Source organism: Ochotona curzoniae, unplaced genomic scaffold (genome assembly GCF_017591425.1).
Source record: "Ochotona curzoniae isolate NIBS_2020 unplaced genomic scaffold, NIBS_Ocur_1.0 patch105, whole genome shotgun sequence".
NCBI lineage: Eukaryota > Metazoa > Chordata > Mammalia > Lagomorpha > Ochotonidae > Ochotona > Ochotona curzoniae.
Window position 1 is genome coordinate 77,792 of NW_024466646.1, and position 26,880 is coordinate 104,671.

The 26,880-nt window shown below is 41.0% G+C and overlaps 1 protein-coding gene across 1 annotated transcript; it reads left to right on the top strand.

Annotated features, from left to right (window-relative positions):
• Positions 1-1,148: 1,148 nt before the first annotated feature.
• Positions 1,149-26,880, top strand: LOC121166256 (flap endonuclease GEN homolog 1-like). Its single transcript, XM_040995361.1, has 14 exons — positions 1,149-1,781; positions 2,289-2,463; positions 3,083-3,266; positions 7,710-7,886; positions 9,033-9,143; positions 11,457-11,530; positions 15,020-15,111; positions 17,116-17,266; positions 17,918-17,954; positions 18,036-18,116; positions 18,977-19,107; positions 22,947-23,008; positions 24,932-25,075; positions 25,562-26,880. The coding sequence occupies exons 2-14, from the start codon at positions 2,303-2,305 to the stop codon at positions 26,878-26,880; spliced, it is 2,724 nt and encodes a 907-aa protein (XP_040851295.1). The 5' UTR covers positions 1,149-1,781; positions 2,289-2,302.

Sequence of the window (26,880 nt, forward strand, 5' to 3'; positions counted from 1 at the left end):
GTTATTCATACCAGTTGTGTTCAGCCATTATTACAACTTTTTGGTCTTACATTTTGAAAATATAGACAAAGTAAAGGTTCCAGGCAGACATTGCAAGTATCTGTTCAGTTACCACTGCCTGTTGCTTATAATACAAACCTTTCTCGAGACAAGTTAGTTTCCAGCAAAAGAAACAAGAAAAATTAATGTAGTAATGGGTTATGACAGATGTTACAGGTTAAACATTCCCAGCCTGGAAATCCAAAATGATCCAAAAGCCAAAACTTTGAACAATGACATGACATCATGTATGGATAATTTCCACACTTGAAACTTTATTTCATCTATAAAATTATTTAAAGTGACCCCAGACTATGGGCATAGGTACATACGAAATCTATTTCATGCTTACACTTGGATCCCTACCCATGTTACGGGTTCTTCAGAAAGAGCATATTATCCAAAAAAGCTGCATGGATTTTTTTTAAAATGCACCAAAATAAACTTATCCTTGAAAAAGTGAGAAAGAGCTTCTATGGATTACTTCACTCCCCAGATGCCCACAGTGGGGAGCTGGGCCTAGGATCGCCCAGGACTGGCAGCTCAGTTCACGCATCTCCTGTGGGTGACAGGGAGGGACCCTGCTGCTGGAGCCAGTACTTGTTCCCTCCACGGGTCTGCTTTGGCAGAGCCACCACGCACAACCAGGCTTTCTGATGGCGGATGTGAGTGCCCCACTGGCTTTAGGTGCCGTGTCGTTCAGCTGCCTCAGACATATGTTTTCATACATTTTAAGACTAACTTAGAGGGAGAGGAGATCTTCTATCAGCTGGTTTACTTACCAGTCCTCAGTGGTCAGAGGTGAGCTGATCCCAAGCTGGGAGCAGGAAGTTTCTTCAGGTCTCCCATGTAGTGCAGAAACTCAAGACCTTGGGCCATCGTCTCTTGCTTTCCCAGGCGCATTAGCAGGGAGCTGGGTTGGAAGCGGAGCAGCTAGGACTTGAGCTAGGGCCCATATAAGGCAGAGGCCGTGACCTAACATGCTGTGCCACAATAGCAAAAGGTCACATTAAAAAAATTTATTTTAAACAGTAGCATGTAATTATGATTATTTAATTTTAGAAATAACATGAGGAAATCATCTTGAAGAATAATTCAATATTTTAAAAGATTTCTTTCTCCCTAATAATACCTTAAAAATTATACACACCCACTTTCTTCAGAATCAATCACAACTCTTCATATTAACTTAAAATCTCTGTACAATGCTGTATTCAATAAGGGGATATTTGAGGCAAAATAAAATTTTTAGTACTAGACTGCCATTAAGTATCAAATATTTCTTTTGTTTTTACACATCTCTATTTTTCTTTGTAACATGACATATCCACAGATAGCTGTGTCCAAATAATCAAGTGGTACTGACCACATACAAAATTACGATAGAGAAAAATACAGATACTATGACAGCAAGATTTTCAGCACTTGTTCGTTTTTACTCCTACCTGAAATTTGGAAAAATGTAAAATGCCTATTAAAAGGCACAGACAGCAAGACGCTTGTTGTGCACCAGGTTTCTGCATAGACTTGAGAGCTGTTTCATTTATTTTTCTCTTGCCTTGCACTTATGGGACGAACAGGAGCCATCTTTGAGAGGATAATGAGCTGGGTTACATTTGTACAGCCGGATTCCATCTTCACTGCAAACTCTAGCTCCTGTCGTTATCAAACAAAAACAAAGGAGAAGGAAATCATACAAATGTTTAAAGAGAAAAACTGACCTAGAGAAAATATCCAGGCAGGTAACAGTGGCGGAGTTTGAAGTTTCCTTTCATTTTTCACAATGAACATATGTGACTTCATAACGTAAAAATCCAATGCTTCTTTAAAAACACTTCCTCCCTCCCTTGTCCCTTGTTTTTGTCCCCCTGCTTTTCACCCTTTTTCTCCCCCCACGAACATTCTGGTGCTTTCCATCAGCTTGTTTCCATATTAACTTACTTTTGGTTTTCCGTTCTGTTTTACTTTTCCTGATTGTTATCAAAGACTAGAACATTTGTTTAGATAGGTAATTCCAGGAGTAAATTTCAAGTAGAAAAAAAAATGATTGGCAGATTCCTGCATTTTCTATCTGCTTCTGCATTTGTTTGCTCCTGTCATTAGCTGGAGCAAAGCCAGTTACATCATTTTTAATGTTTCGGATTCATTTGGTTCATTTTGAAAAGCCAACTAATAAATAAGAAAAATGCTCTGAGTTACCCAGACCACCTCTTGTTCTGAACTTTTCACTGTGTGTTGTGTTACAGCAGATTTTATCACCACCATGGGAGTGAATGACCTGTGGCAAATTCTAGAGCCTGTTAAGGAACACGTGGACCTAAAGGATCTTGCTGGGAAAACCATTGCAGTTGATCTGAGCCTCTGGGTGTGTGAAGCACAGGCAGTCAAAAAAATGAAGGGAACTGTGCCGAAGCCCCACCTCAGGTACGGTAAGCCTTTGGACTGTTGATGTGTAAATTGTGTAAGCATACTGAGACTTGTTTATACTTCCTGTTCTTTTGCATTTTGATAACTTCAGTTACATGTAAGGTATCTAGATCTGCCACCTTGCGTTAACTCAGGGTTTGGCCCCGTGACCTCCATACTCCTTTCTCCTATGCAACTTGTCAGCCAGGATGCTCCCATCACCAATGGCCAGAAATTGGGAGCCCCTGTCTCCTGGTTTGCTCACTCCCCACAGCCACTCCCTCACTAAGTCTTGCCAGTCCTACTTCTAGACTATCCTTAGTGTTCACCAAGTCTACTTGCTGAAGAGCCAACAGCTCAGACTGCATCAGCCTGTTCCTTGGTCAGGGTTGCACAGTGCCTTCTTCCCAATTTCCCCTCCCCTCTGGGTCCCCTCCAGCTGTCTTCCATAGAGCAGTGGCAATGACAGCCACTCTCTCTAAAAGCACAGGAACCCGTCTCCTGCTCAGCCAGATGGTAACTTAGAGTTCCCCATGTCATGTTTTTGGTATTAGCCTGTTCTTGCATTTACATCCTCATGTTACCTTGACTTACCGTGAGTTATAATGATTAATATATTGTGATTTATGCATTTTAGAAACCTGTTTTTTCGTATCTCCTATTTAACACAAATGGATATAAAGTTAGTGTTTGTTATGGAAGGAGAGCCACCAAGGCTAAAAGCTGATGTCATAAACAAGAGGAATCAAATTCGGTACGGACCTTCTGGTAAAACGTCTCAGAAAACAGAGAGATCCCATTTTAAGCTGGTTTTACAAGAGGTAAGCCTTCAGAATGGACTCAATTCTGATTCGTAGAATACATTGTACTCTACTAATAGATGATTTTTTTTTTAATAATCATTTTTTATTTTACTTGAAAGGCAAAGATACAGCCAGGAATAAGCATAAATCTGCTGGTTTACTTCTTCAGTGCATACAACAGCCAGGGCTGGGCCAGGCCGCAGCCTGGAGCCAGGAATCTCCCACGGGAGTGGCAGAGCTTGGGCTGTCAGCTGCTTTCTCCCAGGACACTGGATCAGAGGCACAGCTCCGACTCAGCCCAGGCAGCTGTGTGGGCTGCAGGAGTCTGAGGCTGCAGCCTCACCGCTGCGCCAACAGCTGTTCCTGTCATCGCCCATGCTCTCTGGCCTTACTGCAGATACACATCCAGCCTGAGGAGACAGAGGAAACTTCTTAGAGTGAAACATCTGAGTTTCTAAGTGCCCATGTCCTGCTGGTTACAACTGAAAAAGGAGACACTGACTGAGATGTTTAGCCTGTCTAGCTCATTTCCCCGTCTGTGAAAAGGGATCATGATGCTCTTCGGGGATATGATGAGGATTAGGGAGAACCGTCTAGAGCAACTGGTACTGAGTCACGGCTTGTCGGGGTACACTGGCAAGCTGCCCAGAATACTTAGGCTCTCATTAATGTGTGATGTACCCACTTGGAATTGTACATGGTAAACATATTTGCCTTACTTCAGGGCTTATGATTTTCAAGAATAATTATCATAAATTTACATAATACATGTGGATTTATCTGTTTTTATTTTAAAAAAGATGTAATAAAATGCAGTGAATAATATAGTAGAAAACGGCTATTATTGAATGTGTTTCTTTTAAAATAGACTTTGGAGCTGTCATAGTATTGCACAAGTAGTTTTTATCTTTGTCTTTGCGCTTACCGTATCATGTACCCATTCCTCTGTTCAGAACGTGGCTTGTGGCAGGTGCGCTTGGGCAGGCTGTCCATCGCCTGTGGCTGCACGCGCTGCCTTTGACTTTGCTCTGTTCCACATAAAGGTGAACACTGTGTACAGAGCTTTCCCCTGTGACATGTCATTTCGGACACGTTTCTCCGAAGTAGGATCGGAAGACCCAAGTTTTAGAATGATTTTAAAGCTCTTGGTCATTACTGTCTATCACTGCAGAAATGAAATACGTAATTTCTATTTTTTTTTTTTTTATCATTTATTTTTATTGGAAAGTCAGACATTCAGAAAAGAGGAGAGACAGAGAAAGATCTTGCATCCGCTGATTCTCTCCTCAAGTAGCCACAGTGGCCAGAGCCGAGCCGATCCAAAGCCAGGAGCCCGGAACCTCTTCTGCTTCTCCCACTCGGTGCAGGGTCTGAAGGCTTTGGGTCATCCTCGATTGCCTTCCCAGGCCACAAGTGGGGAGCTGGATGGGAAGTGGGGCTGCCAGGACACGAACCGGCACCTACATGGGATTCCGGCTCGCTACGTGAGGACTTTAGCCACTAGGCTACTGCACTGGGCCTGAAATACACAGTATCAATGCATCAACGACAATGTTAGGAGATTCACTCTTTTTAGTATGAAAAAACAGGGGAAGCATTTCACCTGATTTTCTTTACTGCTTTCAGATAAGTGTTCTATTTTTTACTTGCTTGTCTTTCAAAGTTCTCATTTTTACTTTTATAGATCAAAAATGTATTTTTTTTATATTTACTTTCCTGTTTTCCTCTACGTTAGTGAAATTTGAATTTTAACAGGCATCCTATAAATCAATGGTTTATTTTCTCCTAAACATTTTTCATTTCTGTCCTTGCCTGACCTTTAAGCATAGTTTTGGGGCTAGGCGTTGGCCTAGCAGTTGGGCACACGGTGTCAGCACTGACTCCAGTTCTGGTTGTGTGCCCTGGGATGGCTCAGGTCGGGCCCCTGCTTCCACACAGGCACCTGGATTGAGCTCCGAGTTCCTGGCTGAGCCAGCCCTGGCCCCGCTCTTGTGGCCGTGTGTAGAGTGGAGCAGATGGGATCTCTAGCTGTGTGTGTCAGCCTGTCTCTCTCCTGCTCTGCTCACCCTCCCAGCCCTCCCCCTTCCTCCCTCCCTCTGCCTCTTCCTTTCCCTTCCCTTCCAAAACAAAAAAGGTTTCCATTAGTGAATATTGGGTCTTAATTAATAACTGTCAGTCGTTGCAGAGAATACTTGTTCTAGAGTGTCTCTTGTCTCCCTGCAGCTGTCCCTGAACCGCATCGTGTACCGTTCTTCCGTTGCCATTTCCATGTGCAGTTAGTGCGGTGCTCCGAGGACTTACTGCGTCAGCTCAGTGGGGCTTATCTACTCTTTTTCATTTTTTCTGTTACTAGGTCCCACTTCCTCCTAATGCATTGCCATCTCGTAGGGGTAAGCATGAAAACCCTGAGTTAACACCCTCCAACGCCACCTCTACCCAAGGTGTAGGATAAGGAAAAATTATAGCAGGTCATATCACTACTTCGTTCTGGACGCTTCAAACCAGTTGCAATGACAAGTAGCACTAGGAACAGAAATAGCTTCCTGGGAAGGGATAATTCTTGTCTGGGGGTAAGATCAAACAGGGCTTTAAGAAAACTGTCTCGGGTTGGGACTGTGGCCTGGTGGGGAAAGCTGCCACCTGAAGTGCCTGCGTGCCACATAGGCACCTATTTGGCTTCCGGCTGCTAGCAGCCTGGGAAAGCAGGAGATGGTGGCCAAGTGCTTGAGCCCTCACGTGAAGACCAGGTACAGCTCGTGGCTCATGGCCTCAGCCCGGCTCAGTCATGTCCATGGCAGATACTTTGGGAACGAATCGCCCGTGGATGGAAGATCTCTCTCTGTGTCTGCATCTTGTTCATTGAATCTTTCAAAACAGAAAAGCCGGGAAGAACTGTTATCCCTTCAGTCTCCTGGCCAGAGACTGGAAAAGTAAATTTTTTGTAAATTTATTTGAAAGTCAATGACTGAGAGATTGAAAGAAAGATCTTCCATTCCCTGGTTCACTTCCCAAAAGTCTGCAGCAGCCTCAGCACGGCCAGGCCAACCAGGAGCCAGGAGCTTCACTTTGGTCTCCAGTATGGGTGACAGGCAAAAGTACTGGGATCAGCGTTGGGGCTCTCCCCAGCTGAATTTGCAGGAAGGTAGATTGAAATCAGAGCTTCTGGGCCTCAAGCCTATACTCTGATATGGGATGCCAGCATGGCAGGCAACAGCTTAGCCCACTTCGCCACAGTGCTGGCCCCCAAAAGGCTTTTCAACGTGTTACTTTGTCCTTTTGAATTCTGCTCACCTTGGGTGACATCAGGCAGGAATTTTTGTTATGTAATGAAGAATGCAAGTGCTCAATCAGAACAAGAGATTTATTTTTGTCGTTTTCCAGAAACTGCAACTAAATACCTTCTTCGCCAGCGCACTTAGTCAGTACACTCCAGCAGGGAGAGAAAGACAAGAAGGAATGCAGTAAGACTGGAAGGCTAAGCTGCAGCCTACTCTGCTGGCTAGAATCAACCCAAAGAAAACAAATTCTCTAGCTATCAGTCCAATAACATAATCCCCTGGATAAACATTTGACTTGCCAGGAAGACACCTGACCCGTTTCCCACAGTGTGAAGGTCTCATTGAACAGTGCGGGACAGGTGAGAAACAGACACCTGGAAATCCTCAAGCCACAATTAGATAGTTACTTGAACTTTACAGGAGTATCATGTAAGAAAATCATTATCATTTCAGTTGATTGATTTCAGTCTGATCAATTATTATTTAAAGATATTTTCAACTGTAAAGACAGAATATTGACAAAGCAATGAAAGTGGAATATGAGTTGAAATTGTAACTGTTGGGTCCTGCCCAGTGGCTCAAAAGGTTAATCCTCCTGCTTGCTGTGCTGACATCGCATAAGGGCGCTGGTTCTAGTCCTCACTGTACCACTTGCTACCCAGCTTCTTGCTTATGCTCTAGGAAAGCAGCAGGGGAGGGCCCCAGTCCTTGCCCCCACGTAGGAGACCCAGAAAGAGGCTGCTAGATCCTGGCCTCTAACTCTGCCTTTCAAAGAAAAATATGAATCTTTAAAAGCAATTTTAATTTATATTACAGAAAAATTTAAATCAATAGGAAAGTAACTAGTCATAAACAGTTACTGACTTTCGACCCCTCTCATTTCATCTAGGCCCCTGCCACTCCCGTCTCCCATGATTGTGAGGAAAATCACAGCCAAATTTATCACCTTGAATATTTCAGTACCTTTCTCTACAAGATGAAATAGAAAGATACCCACAATACTTTTATTATTATTCCTGAAAGTTTAGCAGCCATTCCTTGGTGCCATCAGGGACACATTTGCCAGTTTCTAAAATAGTTTTTAAAACCCCTACGTAGCTACTGGCTGTAATTTAGCACCAAGGCAAACAGCTGATGAGATTAACAAGCGAATTTGTGATGGCTTGTGCCTGCTTGCCTTCAGTGTCTGGATCTGCTGAAGTGCTTAGGAGTGCCCTGGGTTCAGGCGGCCGGGGAAGCGGAAGCCATGTGCGCCCACCTCAACGCAGAGGGCCAGGTGGACGGCTGCTTCACCAACGACGGAGACGCCTTCCTCTATGGGGCCCAGACTGTTTACAGGAATTTCACTATGAATGCAAAGGTAGCTTGTTCCTGCTTTGTTTTCAGAATTTATTCACGAATTACCAGTTAATGGGCTAATTAAATGAAATAGTGCACGTAACAATGCTGATAGTACCTGGCACATAACAGTTGCTGAATCAGATGTTGACTGCTTATTAAAAATGCAGTTGCCGCTCAGGTCGGGCACTTTCCCCTGTGGATCCTTCTCCTCAGGGCACGACTTGTTTCACATGGTTCAGTCCTATATCTGCTTCAACAATATATCACAAAATTATAGAAGAAATGGGAGTAGTTTAATCCAGAACTTCCAGTGTTGGTGTTTTATCCTCAAAAACACCCACAAGATACTTAAGGACATTTCTTGTGACATTAATTACCCAAATCTGCCAAGCCACCCAGGTGTTCCTTGGTTACTCTCCTGGTGGCCAGTCCAGGAGGCTCTGCCAGGGAGCGATTGGGTTGTGACCATTCCGGGTTGGACCTTGGTGAATTTTAGCCACATGAGCTGAGGACCACACTGTTACCCCTCCCCGGTTGCCAGTGGCGTCCCCATTGGGAAGTGCTGCCCGCGGTCACACAGTGTGACCTCAGCGCTCACTAAAAGGCCAGTGTCGGTGATGCGAGAGGTAGCCACAGATTCACGGGGGCAGGTGGTGCCAAGTAGTATTTTTATACGTCTTTACTCTTGATTTAAAAACAGTAGTTAACAATTACAAAAAATTTATGGAAAATGTGTGATTATGAAAAAGTATGCATGGATTTCAAAAAATTTCGCATCAAAATATTACTGTTTTTACTGCTACTGTTACACAAGCTTTAAGAAGTCAGACATGTTAGCATATATGTATCAAAAATGCTTCTGTAAGATTAAGTGCTAAGCTGCTCCAAGATAGCTTTTAGTGATGTACTTATAGGGAATGTTAGCTTCCTGTATTATATTTGTAGTGCTTAATTTCATCAGGTCAAAGTTTGCCTTTCAGGCACTGAAAGACCATAGAGAGGGAAAAATAACTACCATGATTTATGGGTTAAACCAGTTTCGGAACTATGGCTTAATTTCCATTTGTAAATTTGTAAATGTGTGTAAATTACACATTTGAAAAACTACCTTTTGTAATTGCTTTGGATAAATTCTTTGAGCAGATGAAATCTGTCCTTTCTGTAGGACCCACACGTGGATTGTTACACCATGACGTCTATCAGGGATAAGCTGGGGTTGGACAGGGACACTCTGGTTGGACTGGCAATTCTTCTCGGCTGTGATTATCTCCCAGAGGTGAGCTCAAATGGTAGACACATCTTGTGGACACACGCTGGACAGATGTGAACAGAATACGGTCACATCTAAAACGATGTCAAAGAGAATTTTAGGCATAGCAACAGCAGCTGAAACATTTCAGATGGCATTAAAAAGCCGACTGGTGACACTGATTATAAAAGACAACAAAACAAGTACACCAAAGCTTGGATCTCCATAAATCTTTCCAGATTAAGAAATTCGCATTCATGCCTAACTACCCTTTTCAAGAAATAGGAACATCTTTCTGCTCTTGTGTTGTTTAGTTTCCATCACTGTTTTACTTTTAGTTTTCAAGTGTCCATTGCTTTCCAGCTGTGCACATGCTCACTGTTGTTATCACTGTTGCTAAGAAACATGAGCGCTGAAGTAAGCCACACACTAGCATGGCTCTCAGCATTGCACTGATTTTGTTCATGAACACATTTTATTTATTAAGATGCATAATAGAGTACTCTGCAACAAGTGAGGATAATAGATTAGTGATTAACAATCAGGAGAACAGGTGCATCGCCCTCAGTGCAGTGTACAAAGCAGAAAATGACTGGCCACACTAAGTCATCCCATGGCTGCCTCCCTGCTGCTCATCTTGGCGTCCCTGCAAATGTCATTTACCTCTGTCCCCAGGAGAAGTACGAAGAAAAGTGGTATGTAATTTTTGTTTCTACATGGGCTTAGAGGAAAGGCAAGAACTGTAGGATAGAAAATTTATGAACCCTACTTTCTAATGCCATCAGCGATCAAGTAAATCAGTTTGTTTTGAATGGGTAAGAAAAGAATACAGGAAAATAATATTAATACAAACCAATATTTTATTGTAACTGTTTTCAATAGAAGAACCCTTTTTCCCATAGGTAGTCATATCATACCTAAAATCTAGAAACAGACTAAAGAATTTAAGAAAAATTGGCTGACTTAATCTCACAGAAACCAGCTTCTAGTATGATAATGTTTATGTCAAACATCAGCCCTATCCTTTTTGGTTTTGTTTCCTCTGTAACTGAAACTGCTCTTCACACTGCTCTACTCAAAGTTGGAGGGTTTTTTTTTTTTTTTTGGTTTGTTTTATTTTTTATTTTTATTTGAAAGGCAGGGTTACAGAAGGAAGAGTCAGAGAAAGAGATCTTCTGTCTCCTGGTTCACTCTCTGAACGGCCGCAGTTGCTGGAGCTGAACTGAAGCAAAGCCAGGAGCTTCTTCCTAGTCTGCCACAGGGTGCAGGGGCCAGGGGACTCGAGCTGTCCTCCACTGCTTTGCACTCCATAACAGATATCTGGATAGGAAGTGAAGTAGCCAAGACTCAAACCGATACCCATATGGAGTGCTGGAGCTTACAGGTGGAGGCTTAGCTCACTACGTCACGGTGCCAGCCTCCTCTGCTTAAAGATTTTTATTTTTGGATACTAACATAATCTGTCCTAAGAATATTTCATATATAGGGCCCGGCGCGGTGGCGCAAGTGGTTAAGGTCCTCGCCTTGCACGCCCGGGATCCCATATGGGCGCAGGTTCTAATCCCGGCAGCCCCGCTTCCCTTCCAGCTCCCTGCCTGTGGCCTGGGAAAGCAGTCGAGGACCGCCCAAAGCTTTGGGACCCTGCACCCGCGTGGGAGACCCGGAAGAGGCTCCTGGCTTCGGATTGGCATAGTATCAGCCCGTTGCGCTCACTTGGGGAGTGAATCATCGGATGGAAGATCTTCCTCTCTGTCTCTCCTCTCTGTATATCCGCCTTTCCAATAAAAAAAGAATAATAATAATAAAAAAAAGAATATTTCATATATAGCTAAGTGTTAATATAAGAGCAAGTGTGTTGTTAATTCCTGCTTTTTACATTAAGCTTTTATTTTCAAGATTTAACTTGAAATTTTTCTGATGTCTAGGTCTTTAAATATTAAATGTTCATATAATTAAGTGAATGTGCTTTTTCCTGTTAAAAATATGATAAATATGGTCAAATTAATAATATCCTCAAAGTAATTAACAAAGTAAGAGAAAGCCTTCTACAGCTACATCCCTGCCTCCTCTACAATAAATGTTGTCAGTGAATTAATATATAACTCTGAATTTGCTGCTTATATAAACTTAACAGTGTAATTGTTATTTAATTTGCAAATCTGAGTCATATCCCTTATTGTACAAATTTTATTTATTATGTTACTCTCTTGCATATTTTTCCTTTTATTAGAGTTACCTCATTCTTTGATATGCACAGCTTCCAGCTTAATTCATGTAACACGCTTTACTTATAAACTTATCTTAGTGACTAACCTGATTTTTTCCCCCGTTTTCTGAAAGGGAGTCCCTGGAGTTGGAAAAGAAAAGGCATTAAAACTTATACAGAGTTTGAAAGGACAGAGTTTACTTCAGAGGTAACTGTAAATTGCTGCTTCTTGTGCAATGGACTTTTATTCTTGTTGAATCTAAAAGTAAATATTATAGAAGGAATTGTATTTCAAAAATACAGTTATATCAATTAAAAGATAGTACATACAATTTTATTGTATAGTACCATTATAATTTTAAACTAGCATTTTCATTTAAAATTATTTTTACTGAAGCTTTCCCAAGAAACAATGAAAATGTAAATCCTAGTTCACATTGTGTTTCTTTACGCGTTTGCTGAACACTCAGTGCAATGTCACACTCATTTATTTGTAACCGTGGACATTTTGCTGCACACTCTTTTATACTGTCTTACCGACCAGATAAGAAATAATTTTGCATGTAACACTTTACTATTATATTTATTTTTTGTAAGTGAAATGTCTGACATGTTGCAAATATTTAATAATAAGGAACACTACCAACGACATCAGAACAACAACTAGGAACCACGATTGGTCATCAGAACCAGAAGATCAATAAACTTCTGGCAGGACAGTGGGGGAAGAATCCTCTCCAGTCCTTACCTAGTTTCAGCTCTGGGCCTCCACCCCCTATAAAGACCAACAGGGTTCCTCCTAAACTCCCCTCCCCCCCTACACACACACACACTCATACACACACACTAATAGGATGAGATAACCAAAGAACAATAAAGATAGGTCATCAAGGACTCACTCATATACTATTAGATGGAACATAAAGAACAAGTACCCATTAGCAAGGTATGAGAGATTTCTCTGCAACACCCCCCAAAATCGTTACACACCTCAATTGAGGAGGTGACATTGAAATAGTTGTAGAAGGTAATCAAGAACTTACATGTAATTTTTACATATTGTCTACTCAATACTATGTCAGACATCTAATGTTTGCCTGGATTTAACCTGTAATTTATGCTTGGTTGATTGTTACTTTTTGAACCTGTCACTGATACTGTCTAAACCCAGAGGTGTGGAAGAATTGAACTTTTTTTTTTTTTAACATATTGTTCACTCAACACTATACCAATTAATCCCATAACATTGTATATCGACGCTGATGTTTTGTTGGGGGTTTTAACTGACCGGAACTTTACTCTGTTAGCTCTACCTTCAGACCAGAGAAGGTCTCCCCAAGAGGCCACTGAACTTATCTGGACAATAAGACGCTGGACTTTATGCTAGGTACATGCTCACAATGAAGGAATTTCAACTGAACTTGAACTGTGGTTATGCAGCAAGATGGAGCAATCCACTATGGGAGGAGGGGTGTGGGAGGGGCGGGGGGACTCCCCAGTGCTTATAAAACTGTTTCACATAATACAATGTTAATAAAAAAAATAATAATAATAAGGAACACTTGATCACAGTTACCGCTTCCATTGTTGTGCATTTATTGATACGTTCTGATTCGGTTAAACTGTGCAGTTTGAGGGTTGAAGACAAAGTGTGTGAACTGCATTAACTGTGCTGAGCCACTCAGAAGCCTGTGATTTATGTGTACTTGATGAAAGCAATGATTTCTAAAAATTGTATCAATGACAGTAAGGTGTACAATGAAAAAAAAAGGGAACTAAGAACTAGGAAACAGCACCCTTGACCGGCAGTCAGTGGGAGATGGAGAGTGTCGACTGAAGGTGGGACAGCCATGGGGGTGTCCCATCGCTGAACTCTTTCCTGTCAGCCTTCCGTTTCAGCTGAGAAACCACTGATCTAAGATTTCCATAACACATCAGTTCTTGTCATCAGTGGTCACTGTTACAAAGCCAACAAGAAAAGATGTGTTGGGGAAAGGTGTGAGTTAAGGAATCACGTGGAACTTGTGAACACTTACATAAAGAAAAGTAAACAAAAATGGTACATGGCTGTCTCCAAACCATTCTTACTGAAATGGGTTCAGAAAATGCTCACTTCCATGAGCCTAAATAAGTGATTGTCTTAACACTTGAAAACAAGAAATTATACTCCTTTTTGTAACTATCTGTTATTCTGATTATATTCATTTAGACTGACTTTTCCTGTATTTAATTTTAATTTTGAAAACCTGTTATTTACCCAGAGATTATTAATGCTAATTTTAGCAAACTTGTACTTGTTTTGTAGCTAATACTTTAGAAACTCTAGCAGCTAAATAATTCCAAATAGCAGATACTGTGCAGTGAACTGAAGAGATAATTTAGCTTTTTATTAAAACGTTAGCTTATATAAATTGAAAAACATAATTAAAACTTTCAGGTCTTATGATTAATTCCTAATTGTGGCTTGCAGATTTCCTATTATCCTGAGTCTTTCACCAAAATGAACTTAGTGGAAATCTTTATGGTAATACACATTTTTCTTAAAATTGTTCATTTAACAGGTAATGCTTTGTTATTTGCATTAGAGAATAAGAAATGGTAATCAAATTATGTAGATTTCTAAACAGCTTTCTGAGAAGCTTAATGCATTACTTTGTTTTCTGCATCATTAATTCTTCCTTCTGATAAGGAGAAATGTACATCTACATGATGGACACCCAGCACACCCAAAAGAGATAAAAAATAAAGATGAACAAATAATACGCTCCATACATTGTTGTCTAGTAAGAGCAGACTGAATGAATACATATCCATACATTTATAGGGACATGTAGGTATATATAGGTACCCACACACATACACATTCTCTCCTCTTTAGAAATTCTCTGTCTTTGGGGCCACGGTGCTTTTTAAAGATTTATTTTATTTTTATTTGAAAGGCATATTTCTTACAGAGACAGATCTTTCACCCTCTGGTCACTGTCCAAATAGCCGCAGTGGCCAGAGCTGAGCCAAGCCTAAGCCAGGAGCCAGGAACTCCCTCCAGGTCTCCCACGTGAGTTACAGGGTCCCAAGGCTTTGGGCCATCCTCCACTGCTTTTCCAGAACACAAGCAGGGAGCTGGATGGGAAGTAGAGCAACTAGGACATGAACTGGCGCCATATGGGATGCTGACACTTGCAGGAGTAGGATTAGCTTGCTATACCACAATACTAGCATCATTTTTTAAAAAATTTATTTAGATATTTTAAAGTTGACACTAAAGAGAGAGCTCTTCCATCTATTGTGTCATTCCCCAGTTGGCCGCAACTACAAGAGCTGAGGCAGGTTGAAGCCAAGAGCCAGGAATTTTAGAGGTCCCCTGGTAGGATGGCATGGACTCAGACACGTGGGCCATTTTCTGCTGCTCTTCTGAGGTCGTTAGCTGCGAGCTGCATTGATGTAGTGACTGGGACATGAAATGGTGCTTGCATGGCATGTCAGCAACACAGGGAGGGATTTATCCACTGCACCAAGTACAGGCCCCTAGGGCCACATTTAACACCTGTGATCTGAAATGCAGGGTTTTCATAAGATTGAGCCATCAACTCTAACTGTTGCCAGAGGAAGAATCATTAGGCAGGTGACAGGAATTAGCCTGACATTTGAGAACACAGCATTTTTGTAACTTTTTTTTCTCATCCACTTTCTATTAAAGGTTTAATCAGTGGAATGAAAAATCATCTCACACCAGTCCACAAGCAGCAGTCACTAGAAAACCGGCTCATTGTTCACTGTGTTCCCACCCAGGTAAGCAAATATAGGAAACATATCTAATTATTGGTGTCTGGTAAACACATTGTCATCCCTATTCTCAATACTTTTTACAAATCCCTGTTAATAGCACCATGGAGACTTTTACACTATCTGCTCCCCAAGATTGAGAAGGTTTGGACCCAGAAATCTTATTATGTATACATAATATACTCAATTTTGTGTTGAATGAAATAACAAGATACAGTGTTTGAAACTCTGAAACTGAATTACTTACATCTTAAAATTATGTTGTCGGTTTAGACTTATCATTTAAGAACATTCTCCTTCTGAGTCTTTTTTTTTTATTGGAAAGGCAGATATACAGAGAGGAGAGACAGAGAGGAAGATCTTCCGTCCGATGATTCACTCCCCAAGTGAGCACAACGGCCAATGCTATGCCGATCCGAAGCCAGGAGCCTCTTCTGAGTCTCCCACGCGGGTGCAGGTTCCCAATGCTTTGGGCCGTCCTCAACTGCCTTCCCGGGCCACAGGCAGGGAGCTGGATGGGAAGCGGGGCTGCTGGGATTAGAACCTGCGCCCATATGCGATCCCAGGCATGCAAGGCGAAAACCTTAACCACTTGCGCCACTGCGCCAGGCCCTCTTCTTCTGAGTCTTACAGGAAGACTTTGTGTTTTTATTTCACTGATGTATGTGTTCGTGTAAATGATGCTTCATTATCCTGTAATGCATTTTTTACTGTGTTTGAAGAAATGGTGTACATGTTCTGTTACTGAACATAGCTTGGATCTTTACTGGTCTTGGTGGAACATATGCAGTGAGAAAAGATTAAGAAAGCTGGGGCTGGCACGGTGGCGCAGTGGTTAAGGTCCTTGCACGCCCAGGCTCCTGGCTTCGGATCGGCATAGCATTGGCCATTGCGCTCACTTGGGGAGTGAATCATCGGACGGAAGATCTTCCTCTCTGTCTCTCCTCTCTATATATCTGCCTTTCCAATAAAAATAAAATAAATCTTTAAAAAAAAAAAAGAAAGAAAGCTTGTTAATTCATCCTGTGAAAGGTATTCTTTGTCTACTTAATGTTTCATGCACGTTGTTAAATGATAGATAAGCTCGTGAGGGAAAGTGATTCCCCGTGCATTTTTTGTGACTCCTACATGACAGCTTCAGGTCATGTCCTCCAGCTCTGCTCTTCCATGTACTCAAAACAAGGCTGAAGGTGAAACTGAACTGGGACTCCATAAATCTGTACTCTTTTTTTTTTTTTTTAAATAAAAGATTTGTTTATTTCTTTAAAAAGGCAAATGATAGAGAGGAGGGAAGATTGGTCATCCCTCCGTGGTTTCACTCTCCACAGCAGCTGACATGAGCCAGGGTGACAGCAGGGGTCAGCGATTCCATCCTGGTCTGCCACAAGAGTAGCACTAGCCCGAGTCCCTGAGCCATCGTCCACTGCTGTCCCAGATGCCTCAGCAGAGAACTGAATCAAAATCACTCACTCATGAGGATGCCATTGCAAGCAGGGGCTTAACGTGTTGTGGCACAACGCAGCCGCCATGCGAAGTCTTACATACCTGTGTGTGTTTCAAGCAGAGCTTAAGAATGATGACGCACATGTGAGAGACACTTGCAAAGGCAATCAGTTGCTGAGTTCTTTTAATACACTCATTAAAGAAACCACCTAAATTATTCTATCAAGTAAATAACACTTCTTTTTACGAATGATAACATCTAATTTTTCTTGTATAACTTTTCAACTGCTGATTATTGAAATGTACAATTTTAAGTTACACATTAACACTTTTCTGACAGAATATTTTCTTAAAAGTGTCCTGTGGCAATAATAGTTCAATATCAGCATTATCCAAAGGACTAACATTGGTATCTGTTTCTGTATTCAGCCTAAATGTATGAAATTTTGCGACTTTTATCTGTGCTAGATAGTATTAATTTAAAAAACGTATATAATGGCAAAAAAAAAGTATGTCTAAAAGGTAATTCTGGAAGTCGGAAAATACAATTTCTTTGTGGCTTTAAAGGCTCACGTAATGATCATGAACGGAATGGATGCAAATTATGTAAAAGCAGTAAGTACTGTGAGCCACATGGTGATGAATACTGCTGTCCTTGTGAGTGGCATCGGACGGAACATCACAGCCAGCCTGCCGGAATCGAGGAAAGTATTAAGAAGTAAGTTTGTATTGTTGTTCTTCTGGAATAGTTCTCATATGTGTGTGTGTATGTATACACACATATATAGAGATATATCCCTCTGCTCGAATTCACATAACCTTCCTCTACATGTCTAAATCAGTCACATGTTTCATAAATCCTCTTTTTAAATTCTGTTTAAAAAAATAAGCTACCAGGCCCGGCATGGTGGTAGCGGCTAACGTCCTCTCCTTGAATGTGCTGGGATCTCATATGGACACCGGTTCTAATCCTGGCTGCCCCGCTTCCCATCCGGTTCCCTGCTTGTGGCCTGGAATGGCTCAAAGCCTTGGGACCCTGCACCCACGTGGGAGACCCAGAAGAGGCTCTGGGCTCCTGGCTTTGGATCGGCACTACACCAACCATTGCGGTCGCTTGCAGAGTGAATCAGCAGATGGAAGATCTTCCTCTCTGTCTCTCCTCCTCTCTGTTATCTGAGATAAAAATAAAAATAAAATCTTTAAAAAAGATTAAACTACCACAGGTCATAATTTAGTCATCAAAGAGAAGCTTAATGACTTTTAGCTGCTCCATAGGCCTTTGTAATAACGGAGGGCATTGGGTGAGATGAGATCCGCGTCTGTGTGCAGTTGTCTGTGTTAATGAAACGTGGATTCCATCTGTTTTCAGGAAAGCGTGCCAGTGTGAAGGATTCCCATTCCAAGAGGTAACGACCCATTATCTAACTCTGTTTCAGAGACTTTGTAAGAGTTTTTGAATCTTGAGTTTCTACTCTCTTTTTATCAAGGTCATTGAAGAATTCCTTTTGAACAGGGATAGACTGGCGAAGGAGATCCTCTACCACAGGCCTGATTTGCTGCTGTTTCAGGTATCTGAAATTAAGTCCTCGTTCGCAGTAGGAAGATAGATTTTTAGAAAGCCGAGATATTCACTTTGTTCTGAGAACATGCTTGGAAATCAGACGGGTAATGACGGCGTCTTTCCAGCAGTGGTTTCTAATCATCAGGTTATGGCCACACCTGGCAGTCTATGAGCAAAGTCACGTTCATACTGTTGTTTGGAATCTGTCTTAATTACCTTATAAAAACATCTGGTACCCAGGGATATTTGGGGCTATTTCTTAGAACAAGAAATCAGAATCAAAGCTGTTACTGTGGAAGGCAGCAGATAGCAGTTCCGTATAAACACTGAGACTTGAAGTCGGTGCCTCGATGTAAACTGGGGCAGTCTTTCCTTTATTGTGTGACCCTCCACGTTTATTATCCTCAAAATGAAAGTGACATCTCAGGAAGTGACTGTGAGAATTAAATGGTACTATTTATATGAGCGCTTGCCGTGATGGCTTAATGGATTCACCTTGCCAACAAACATGTTAATAATGGCAGCTAACATTTGTTGCACATTTAGAATGCGCTATTATATTTAACACATTATATGTAATTTCAGTCTTCATAATCTGTGAGGCGATTTACATTGTCTTCAACTCAGGGATGAAGATACTAAAGTTAAAGAGGTTAAGTAACTTACCCCCACATCCTTTAAATACATTAAAACCAAAAACCCTTAAAGAGAGTTATTATATAATGCTTTTACCTTCAGTCTTTCTGGGTATATTCTCACTCATACAGCTTAATGTTCATTCTAAAGGAATATTGGCACCAAAAAAAAAAAACGTTGTTTATTTACAAATGATGGCAGAATCCTCCTTCATTTTTATTATATTTACAGAGATTTACTCATGAAAAAATGGAGTGGCCCAGTCACTATGCATGTGAGAAATTGTTGGTACTTTTGACTCGTTATGACATGGTAGAAAGAAAGCTTGGCAGACGGAACTCTAATCAACTACGGCCAATTCGGTAATATAACCAAAGATCTTTATGGTGAAGACTGTTCTTTCATGTAAATATCTTATCATCTAAAGCATTCTTAATGTCTTTAATAGGGAAACATATGGCTCTGTGTTTTCCTAAGATGGAAAAAGGGCCCGTTATCATGTTAGAAGTCTACCCAGTGCTTATGGTCGAGGCAGCGCAGTAAATTTGTGCTTTTTCACTTTGAGCATATAGTAATAATAGATTATAGAAAAATGGATATAGAAACAGATAATTAGGCTTACCAAGAAAACTGTCTGGGGCAAGAAAAGGAACAATACTGTCAAGTGAGTGGAGGGCTGGTACCAGGTTTGAATCCTAGATGGGAGCAGTGACATCATCCAGGAGTTAGATCCCTGCAGGGTAAAAGGACAGATGACCCAAAATGCAGGCACTTATGGAATCAGGCTTATTTATGAATATTCACTCTAGGATGGAATTTACCTGCTCTGTTCAGGAGGCTTAGAGCTGGAATGATTGGCAGGGTGGGGAGAACTAACAAAACACAAACCTGAAAGGCAGAAGGCCTGTGGAAACTCTTCAGAAAGGACTGGAGTGGCACAAGTGGAGACAGAGATAAAATGCAAAATAGGGGGTGAGGAGGGAAAGCACAGCTTATGAAGAAACATATTGTTACTACTTGAATTATGTCACTCCAGATTCAATCTGTTCAATAAAAAATTTGTATTAAGTAGCATTTTTGGTTTGATTTTGGAGTTTGTTTGTTTATCTTTTTGCCAATGAGAATGGTTGGCTACTTAATTCAAGGAAGACAGGTCCATAAAGAACAGAAGGTTAAATTATAAAGCAAAAGTGAATTGAAATGATTTTAAGTGACTGCTTATAAAAAGTGAATTACTAAAGTTGCCTCTCGGCCTTTTGGCTAAGATCAAGTGTGAGAAATAAACTATTAGAAATCTTAAGAAAAATAGTTGTTGAAATAAAAAGCAATAGATATGCCTAAGCTGAACTTGATCAAAAAGAAGAGTGAATTAGAGAATACTAATCAAATCACAGAAGGCAATGCAGAAGCTCAAATTAAAAAAAAAAAAAAGAATAGTTTTAACATGGACAAATACAATGAATACTAGCTTGGTTAAATCAGTTAGTGATGAATAATGAACTGATGGACAGCCTATGCCTTCTAACCTGGTAAGCTGAGAAATATACCACGTCATCTACATGTTTTTGCAAAAAAAGAAAGAAAAAGGTATAATCGTGAGAAAATAATTCAGTGAAACTAAAGTGCTGAGACTTCTTCAGAATTCCTATCCTGCCACTTTCATAATGAATATAGATATCAGGCCTGACACAATGGCTCAACTGGCTAATCCTCCACTTCCAAGTGCCAGTATCCCATATGGGCACCTGTTTGTGTCCCAGCTGCTCCACTTCCCATTCAGCTTCCTGCTTGTGATCTGGGAAAGCAGTAGAGGATGGCCCAGAGCCCTGGGACCCTACATGCACCTGGCTTCTGGCTTTGAATCGGTTCAGCTCTGGCCATTGCAGCCACTTGTGGAGTAAACCAGCAGATGGAAGATCTTTCTGTCTCACTCCATCTCTCTGTTTATTTGCCTTTGCAATAAAGATGAATAAATCTTAATGAAAGAAAAGAAAAGCATAGGAGTCAAAAAAGAAAACCCAGGGCCCGACGCAGTGGCGCAAGTGGTTGAAGGTCCTCGCCTTGCACGCCCGGGATCCCATATGGGCGCAGGTTCTAATCCCGGCAGCCCTGCTTCCCTTCCAGCTCCCTGCCTGTGGCCCGGGAAGGCAGTCGAGGACGGCCCAAAGCCTTGGGAACCTGCACCTGCGTGGGAGACCCAGAAGAGGCTCCTGGCTTCAGATCGGCATAGTATCGACCCGTTGCGCTCACTTGGGGAGTGAATCATCGGACGGAAGATCTTCCTCTCTGTCTCTCCTCTCTGTACATCCGCCTTTCCAATAAAAAAAAAAAAATAATAAAAACAATAAAAATCTTTAAAAAAAAAAAAAAGAAAACCCAGCAGTGGGAGTGCAGCACTTGGCCCAGAGATTCAAACCTGCTCCTAGTTCCCCCATCCCACAGTCTTAGCCACTCTGCGTCTGATCCAGCTCCTGAGTAGTGGGAGTGGATCCCGTTAGTCGGCCGCACGGGGAATTCCAGCTCCCAGCTTTGGCCTGTCCCAGACCTACCATTTTTGATTGAACCCTCAGTGGATGAAGATCTTCTGTCCCCTTCTTTCTGCTTCTCCTTTTCAAATGGTATGAAAATAGATAATTTTTTAAACACAGCTAGAGGGACAGATGTTTCACTTAGCAATTAAGCTGCCGATTTAGAAGCCCAAGTTACACAGTGGAGTGCTTGAATTTGCTGTCTGGATGTGGGAGTTAAAAAGAAGTGGTCAGCATAGAAATGCATAAAAACATTTGACTAATTTGATAAAATAACTAGAAAATTAATATTTGCATAGTATTTAATTACTGATGATAATAAGTGATAAAGTAAAACTAAATGTTTGCATTTAGTCATCTAAGAGTAGCCGTTAGAAATATGGTCTCTTTGGGCCCGGCGCGGTGGCGCAAGTGGTTAAGGTCCTCACCTAGCACGCCCGGGATCCCATATGGGCGCCGGTTCTAATCCCGGCAGCCCCGCTTCCCTTCCAGCTCCCTGCCTGTGGCCTGGGAAAGCAGTCGAGGACAGCCCAAAGCTTTGGAACCTGCACCCGCGTGGGAGACCCGGAAGAGGCTCCTGGCTTCGGATCGGCATAGTATCGGCCCGTTGCGCTCACTTGGGGAGTGAATCATCGGACGGAAGATCTTCCTCTCTGTCTCTCCTCTCTGTATATCTGCCTTTCCAATGAAAAAATAATAAAAATAAATCTTTAAAAAAAAAAAAGAAATATGGTCTCTGGGTCTTGCACGGGGGCCTAGCGGCTAAAGTCCTCACCTTAAATGCACGCCCGGGATCCCATATGGACACCAGTTATAATTCTGGCAGCCCCACTTCCCATCCAGGTCCCTGCTTGTGGCCTGGGAAAGCAGTCGAGGATGACCCAAGGTCCTGGGACCCTGCACCCGTGTGGGAGACCTGGAGGAGGTTCCTGGCTCCCAACTTCGGATCAGCTCAGCACTGGCTATTGTGGTCACTGGGGAGTGAATCATTGGATGGAGAATCTTCCTCTCTGTCTCTCCTCCTCTCTGTGTATCTGACTTTGCAATAAAAAGTAGATAAATTGTTTTTTTAAAAAACAAAGAAAAGAAATACATCTCTGTCTAAAATAGCGAAATATAACTTTCAAACCAAAGAAATACAGGCAGGCGGAAGAAGAAATAACAAGATAGGCTAATACAGAAAACATAAAATAGATGTGTGAGTGAGCCCAGCTTCGTCTGTAACCACAGTAACTCTAAGTGGATTAAATTCATCTATTACAAGTCAGGTTATATTGGATAAGTGAACAGGATTCAGCAATGCTTTGCTTACAAGGCACTTGTAGGTTGATGTTCTGTATTCAAAATCAAGTGATTTAAGGTCAGTAACCATACAGATATTTGCAAAAGTGATATAAAAGAATAATTGTTAGGAAAATAGCCATTTTTATTGAAAAATGGCATACTGCATAATAATGTAAAGATTAATCTAGAAAGAAAATACAACAGATATAAGTAATATTTACCTAATAGTAAAATGTCACTTAAACAAACTAAGCAAAGAAATAGCTAAGCAGTACTCTGTTCGGCTAGTTTTACTTAAAGATTAGGAAATTAGATTATTATGTGTGCAAATGGAAAATTTCTGAATAACTCATGTAATGAGGCCTTATTTAAATGAATTTGTTTTTCAGAATTGTTAAAAACCGAATTAGACATGGAGTTCATTGCTTTGAAATAGCATGGGAAAAGCCTGGTATGTATTCTCTATAAACAAAATATTTTGTCTATAACATTTGATCATTTAGGTATAGTAAGTATTGTGTGTGTGTATATAACACAAAATATTGAACTCTACACATGAACTATGGGTCAGCTTCAGTTACCTGGGTTATTTTAAATACCTTTTGACTAATAGTCAAAATGATGAATGTCAAAAATTTATTATTTTTTTTTTGATTAAGAAAATAATGCTGGGCCCGGCACGGTGGCGCAAGTGGTTAAGGTCCTCGCCTTGCATGCCCGGGATCCCATATGGGCGCCGGTTCTATCCCGGCAGCTCCGCTTCCCATCCAGCTCCCTGCCTAAAGCAGTTGAGGACGGCCCAAAGCTTTGGGACCCTGCACCTGCGTGGGAGACCTGGAAGATGCTCCTGGCTTCGGATTGGCATAGTATCGGCCATTGCGCTCACTTGGGGAGTGAATCATCGGATGGAAGATCTTCCTCTCTGTCTCTCCTCTCTGTACATCCGCCTTTCCAATAAAAATAAATCTTTAAAAAAAAAAAAAAACAGAAAATAATGCTGAAATACTTTCATTTGTATATCTGAGAATGGTTTAATAAATGATCTGGTCATGGATTTTAAATACTTACAAAACTGATGCTAAAAAAAGGTTGGTGAAAATTACCTGGGATTTTTTTCCCTCTCATTTAGTTTTCCTAAGACTTCACAAGGGCCTGATTGCCTTTATTTGTGTTGTAATACCAGGAATAACATGAACTTGGAATTAGAACCCAAACTGGAAGCAAGTGAAATACAGATAATTAAAAATTTTTAAAGATCCAGATTTATTTCCTTTTGGCTTTGAAAGGAGATTGTGTTGCAGTTAGATGAGTGAGAGAATATAAGTTTAAGCTGCAAAAATTGAGGAGTGAAAACACGAAGAATTCCATACACTATTCCAAGCAGGAAGGTAGAAGGAAGATTGAGGGCTTCGGGACGCTCCCACCAACCAGTGTAGCCTCATGAAATACCAAGGAGTAACCCGGTTTAGCACTACCTCTCGCTCTCTGGAAGTGAGGGTCAGGTCCTCGCTCATCCTGGTGGGAGCTAAGAAACATTTTTAGATCAACTTTTTGGGTTTTTTTTTTTTTTTTTGGTTCTATTTTAAACTTACCAAGAAACTGTATATACTGTAAATTAAGATACAGCCTTACTCATTTCTGTATATCAGCTTGTGAATCAAGGAAGACTGGGCATATCATAAGAAATCTGAAATAATATCTTAGTGATTCTTTTAGCTCTTATCTTTTCAGACTCTTTCACAAAAATTTTTTTAAAAAGTTAAGTTTTAGTAAACTGCCTATTCCGTTCCTTGTTTATAATTTTAACATTTATCTAATTAAAACCAACCAACCTCATCTAAGCAAAATTTTTGATGCTCTTAGATGCTACTACAATCTCTGACGCAAGGGAATTTTAAAAGACCACCTTCCCACTCTTTCCAGACAAAAGAAAATAAATTCTGAGGCTGTGACATAGTGTATTACATCACTGTTCCTGAAGATGGCATGCTGTATGGGCACCATTTCATGTCCCAGCTGTTCCACTTCCAATCCAGCTCCCTGCTGGTGGCCTGTACAAGGCAGATAGCCCAAGTCCTTGGGCCTCTGCTACCAGGTGGGAGACCCCGTGGCAGCTCGTGGCCCCTGGCTGTTGCAGCCATCTCAAGAGTGAACTAATGGATGGAAGGTCTCTTTCTCCTCCCTGTCTTTCTGTAAAAGGCTTTTCAAATAAATAATAAAATCTTTTTTTAAAAATATCTGGAACAGTATCACATTATTAGAATGGCAGATTGCATTTATAGATTATAGATGACTATCTGGAAATTTTCCTGGGAAGTGTGAATTTTTTTTAATCTGTGAATGAGCCTACTTCACTGCGTTTTTAACTTTGCAGAACATTACGTTACAAAAGATGGGCAAAAAGGAGACTCGGTTGTATCAACGGTCGAAGAAGAATCATTGTTTGAAGCCGCATATCCAGAGATTGTTGCCGTTTACAAATTACAGAAGTTAGAAATTAAAGGGAAGCCAAAAAAGGGTCAGTGTCTAATTTTGACAGCTATTTCTGCAACACACAAATGTTGTAGAAGTTCCACCTGTTCCGTTCTGCTCTATCTTGTCCAAATTTCAATGAGAATTCTCTACAGTCCACAGTGGGTATACTCTTGCTTCTTTTCTCTTCATACTTTCATTTAAAGCTGAGACGTCGGGAATAAACCATTCTATGTCTACTAATGTAACCAAATGTTAGATTAATTAAACCAACCAATTATTGGACAACTGCTATGTTTAATATGTGGGGTTATAAACACATTATCTTTATTTCTTAAAATTTGGTAAAGGAAACAACTGGATTATAACATTGTTTCCAGAGGGAACTATTTTGTAATATTTCCAGGAATCCACTGAGCCCAAAAAAGGCAAAAAGTGCTCAGATAAAAGATTTCCAGTCTGAACTCCAGTTTTTTAACCCAAGTTAAAGAAAACAAAGTGGATGCTAATTGTGTTTGTTTTTTTTTTACAGGTATGAAAGTTAAGCCCAGGAACAATAATTTACCAGACTCGGATGATGCAGTGAGTGTTCAGTCGCAACTGACTTTAAAACCCGCACGTGAAATCTTTCCTAAACAGAATTCTGAGCTGAATTTGGAAATTCCTCCCATTCCTGCATTATCACAGGAAGCAAGCTCTGCCTCATTGAATAACTTACTTTTACCTGAAGACAATTCTTGTTTGAATACCCACGAACAGTTTATATCCTCCCCAAGACTTTTGGCTATCCAGCAAAAAAACAAAGCTGCAACCGAATATCCAACTTCAGAAGCCGGTCAACACAATTCCTTAAACAACAATAGGTCAGTAATTGCTGATCTGCACTTGAGCACCATTGACTGGGAAGGCACTTCTTTCAGTAATTCCCCAGCTATTCAAAGGAACACTGTCTCTTGTGATTTAAAGTCAACACTTACAGCAGAGCTGTCAGCCACTACTGATTCTTATGAAAATATCCAAGAGCAATTATGTGAATCAGAGCAATTCGCCTCAAACATGAATGAAGCGTCAGATTGGGATCTCCAAAAGATTAGTTCTGAAGAGCATCTCATTTCTAGCATTTCCAATTTATGTCTAAAGGATTTGCCTTTAAGGGAACGACTACTGATAAAGTCATCATTTCCTCAGAATAATGTACAACCAGATGTTGACCTGAAAACTGTATCCCTAATTAGGAGAAAGGAGTCTTGTGTCGCTAGGAATAGTTTTGACTATTCACCACAACTTTCTCAGGATCTTCCAGGAATCCATTTGCAAAATGAATCCAGAAATAGTGAGATGTTAAAAGACCAACTACTTCAAGAAAACTGCGAAATAACCTCTTCTGCACCTCTTTCTGACAAAAATCCAACAGCATTTAGAGCTGGACCACCAAATATAACTTCGGATCACAATAGAAAATTTGATATGCCAGCCACGAAGAAAGCTGTAATGCAGAGAAGTGTTTGCCTTGAGAGACAGTCATCTGATGACGAAAGCACCCCAGTGTTTGAGAGAGCTAAGTTCTCAACAAACAAAATAAAGCATGGTTTTCAGAATAATCTCACAGCAAAATTCAAAGAAAATGACCACAACAATTTACCTAATCCTAAACTACTGATGAAAGAAACTGAAAAATATAACAAATCTTTCAAAACATCTAGAAATGAAGAAGATTCTTCCTCTGGCCCAGGAAAAAAGCTCCCGAGTTCTCCCCAGTGTCATCAGAAAGGAGATCATGACTCCAGTGTTCGGCTGGATAGTCCACCTCCTTTAGCGCAGAGATTAAAACTCAAGTTCCAAAACACTTGA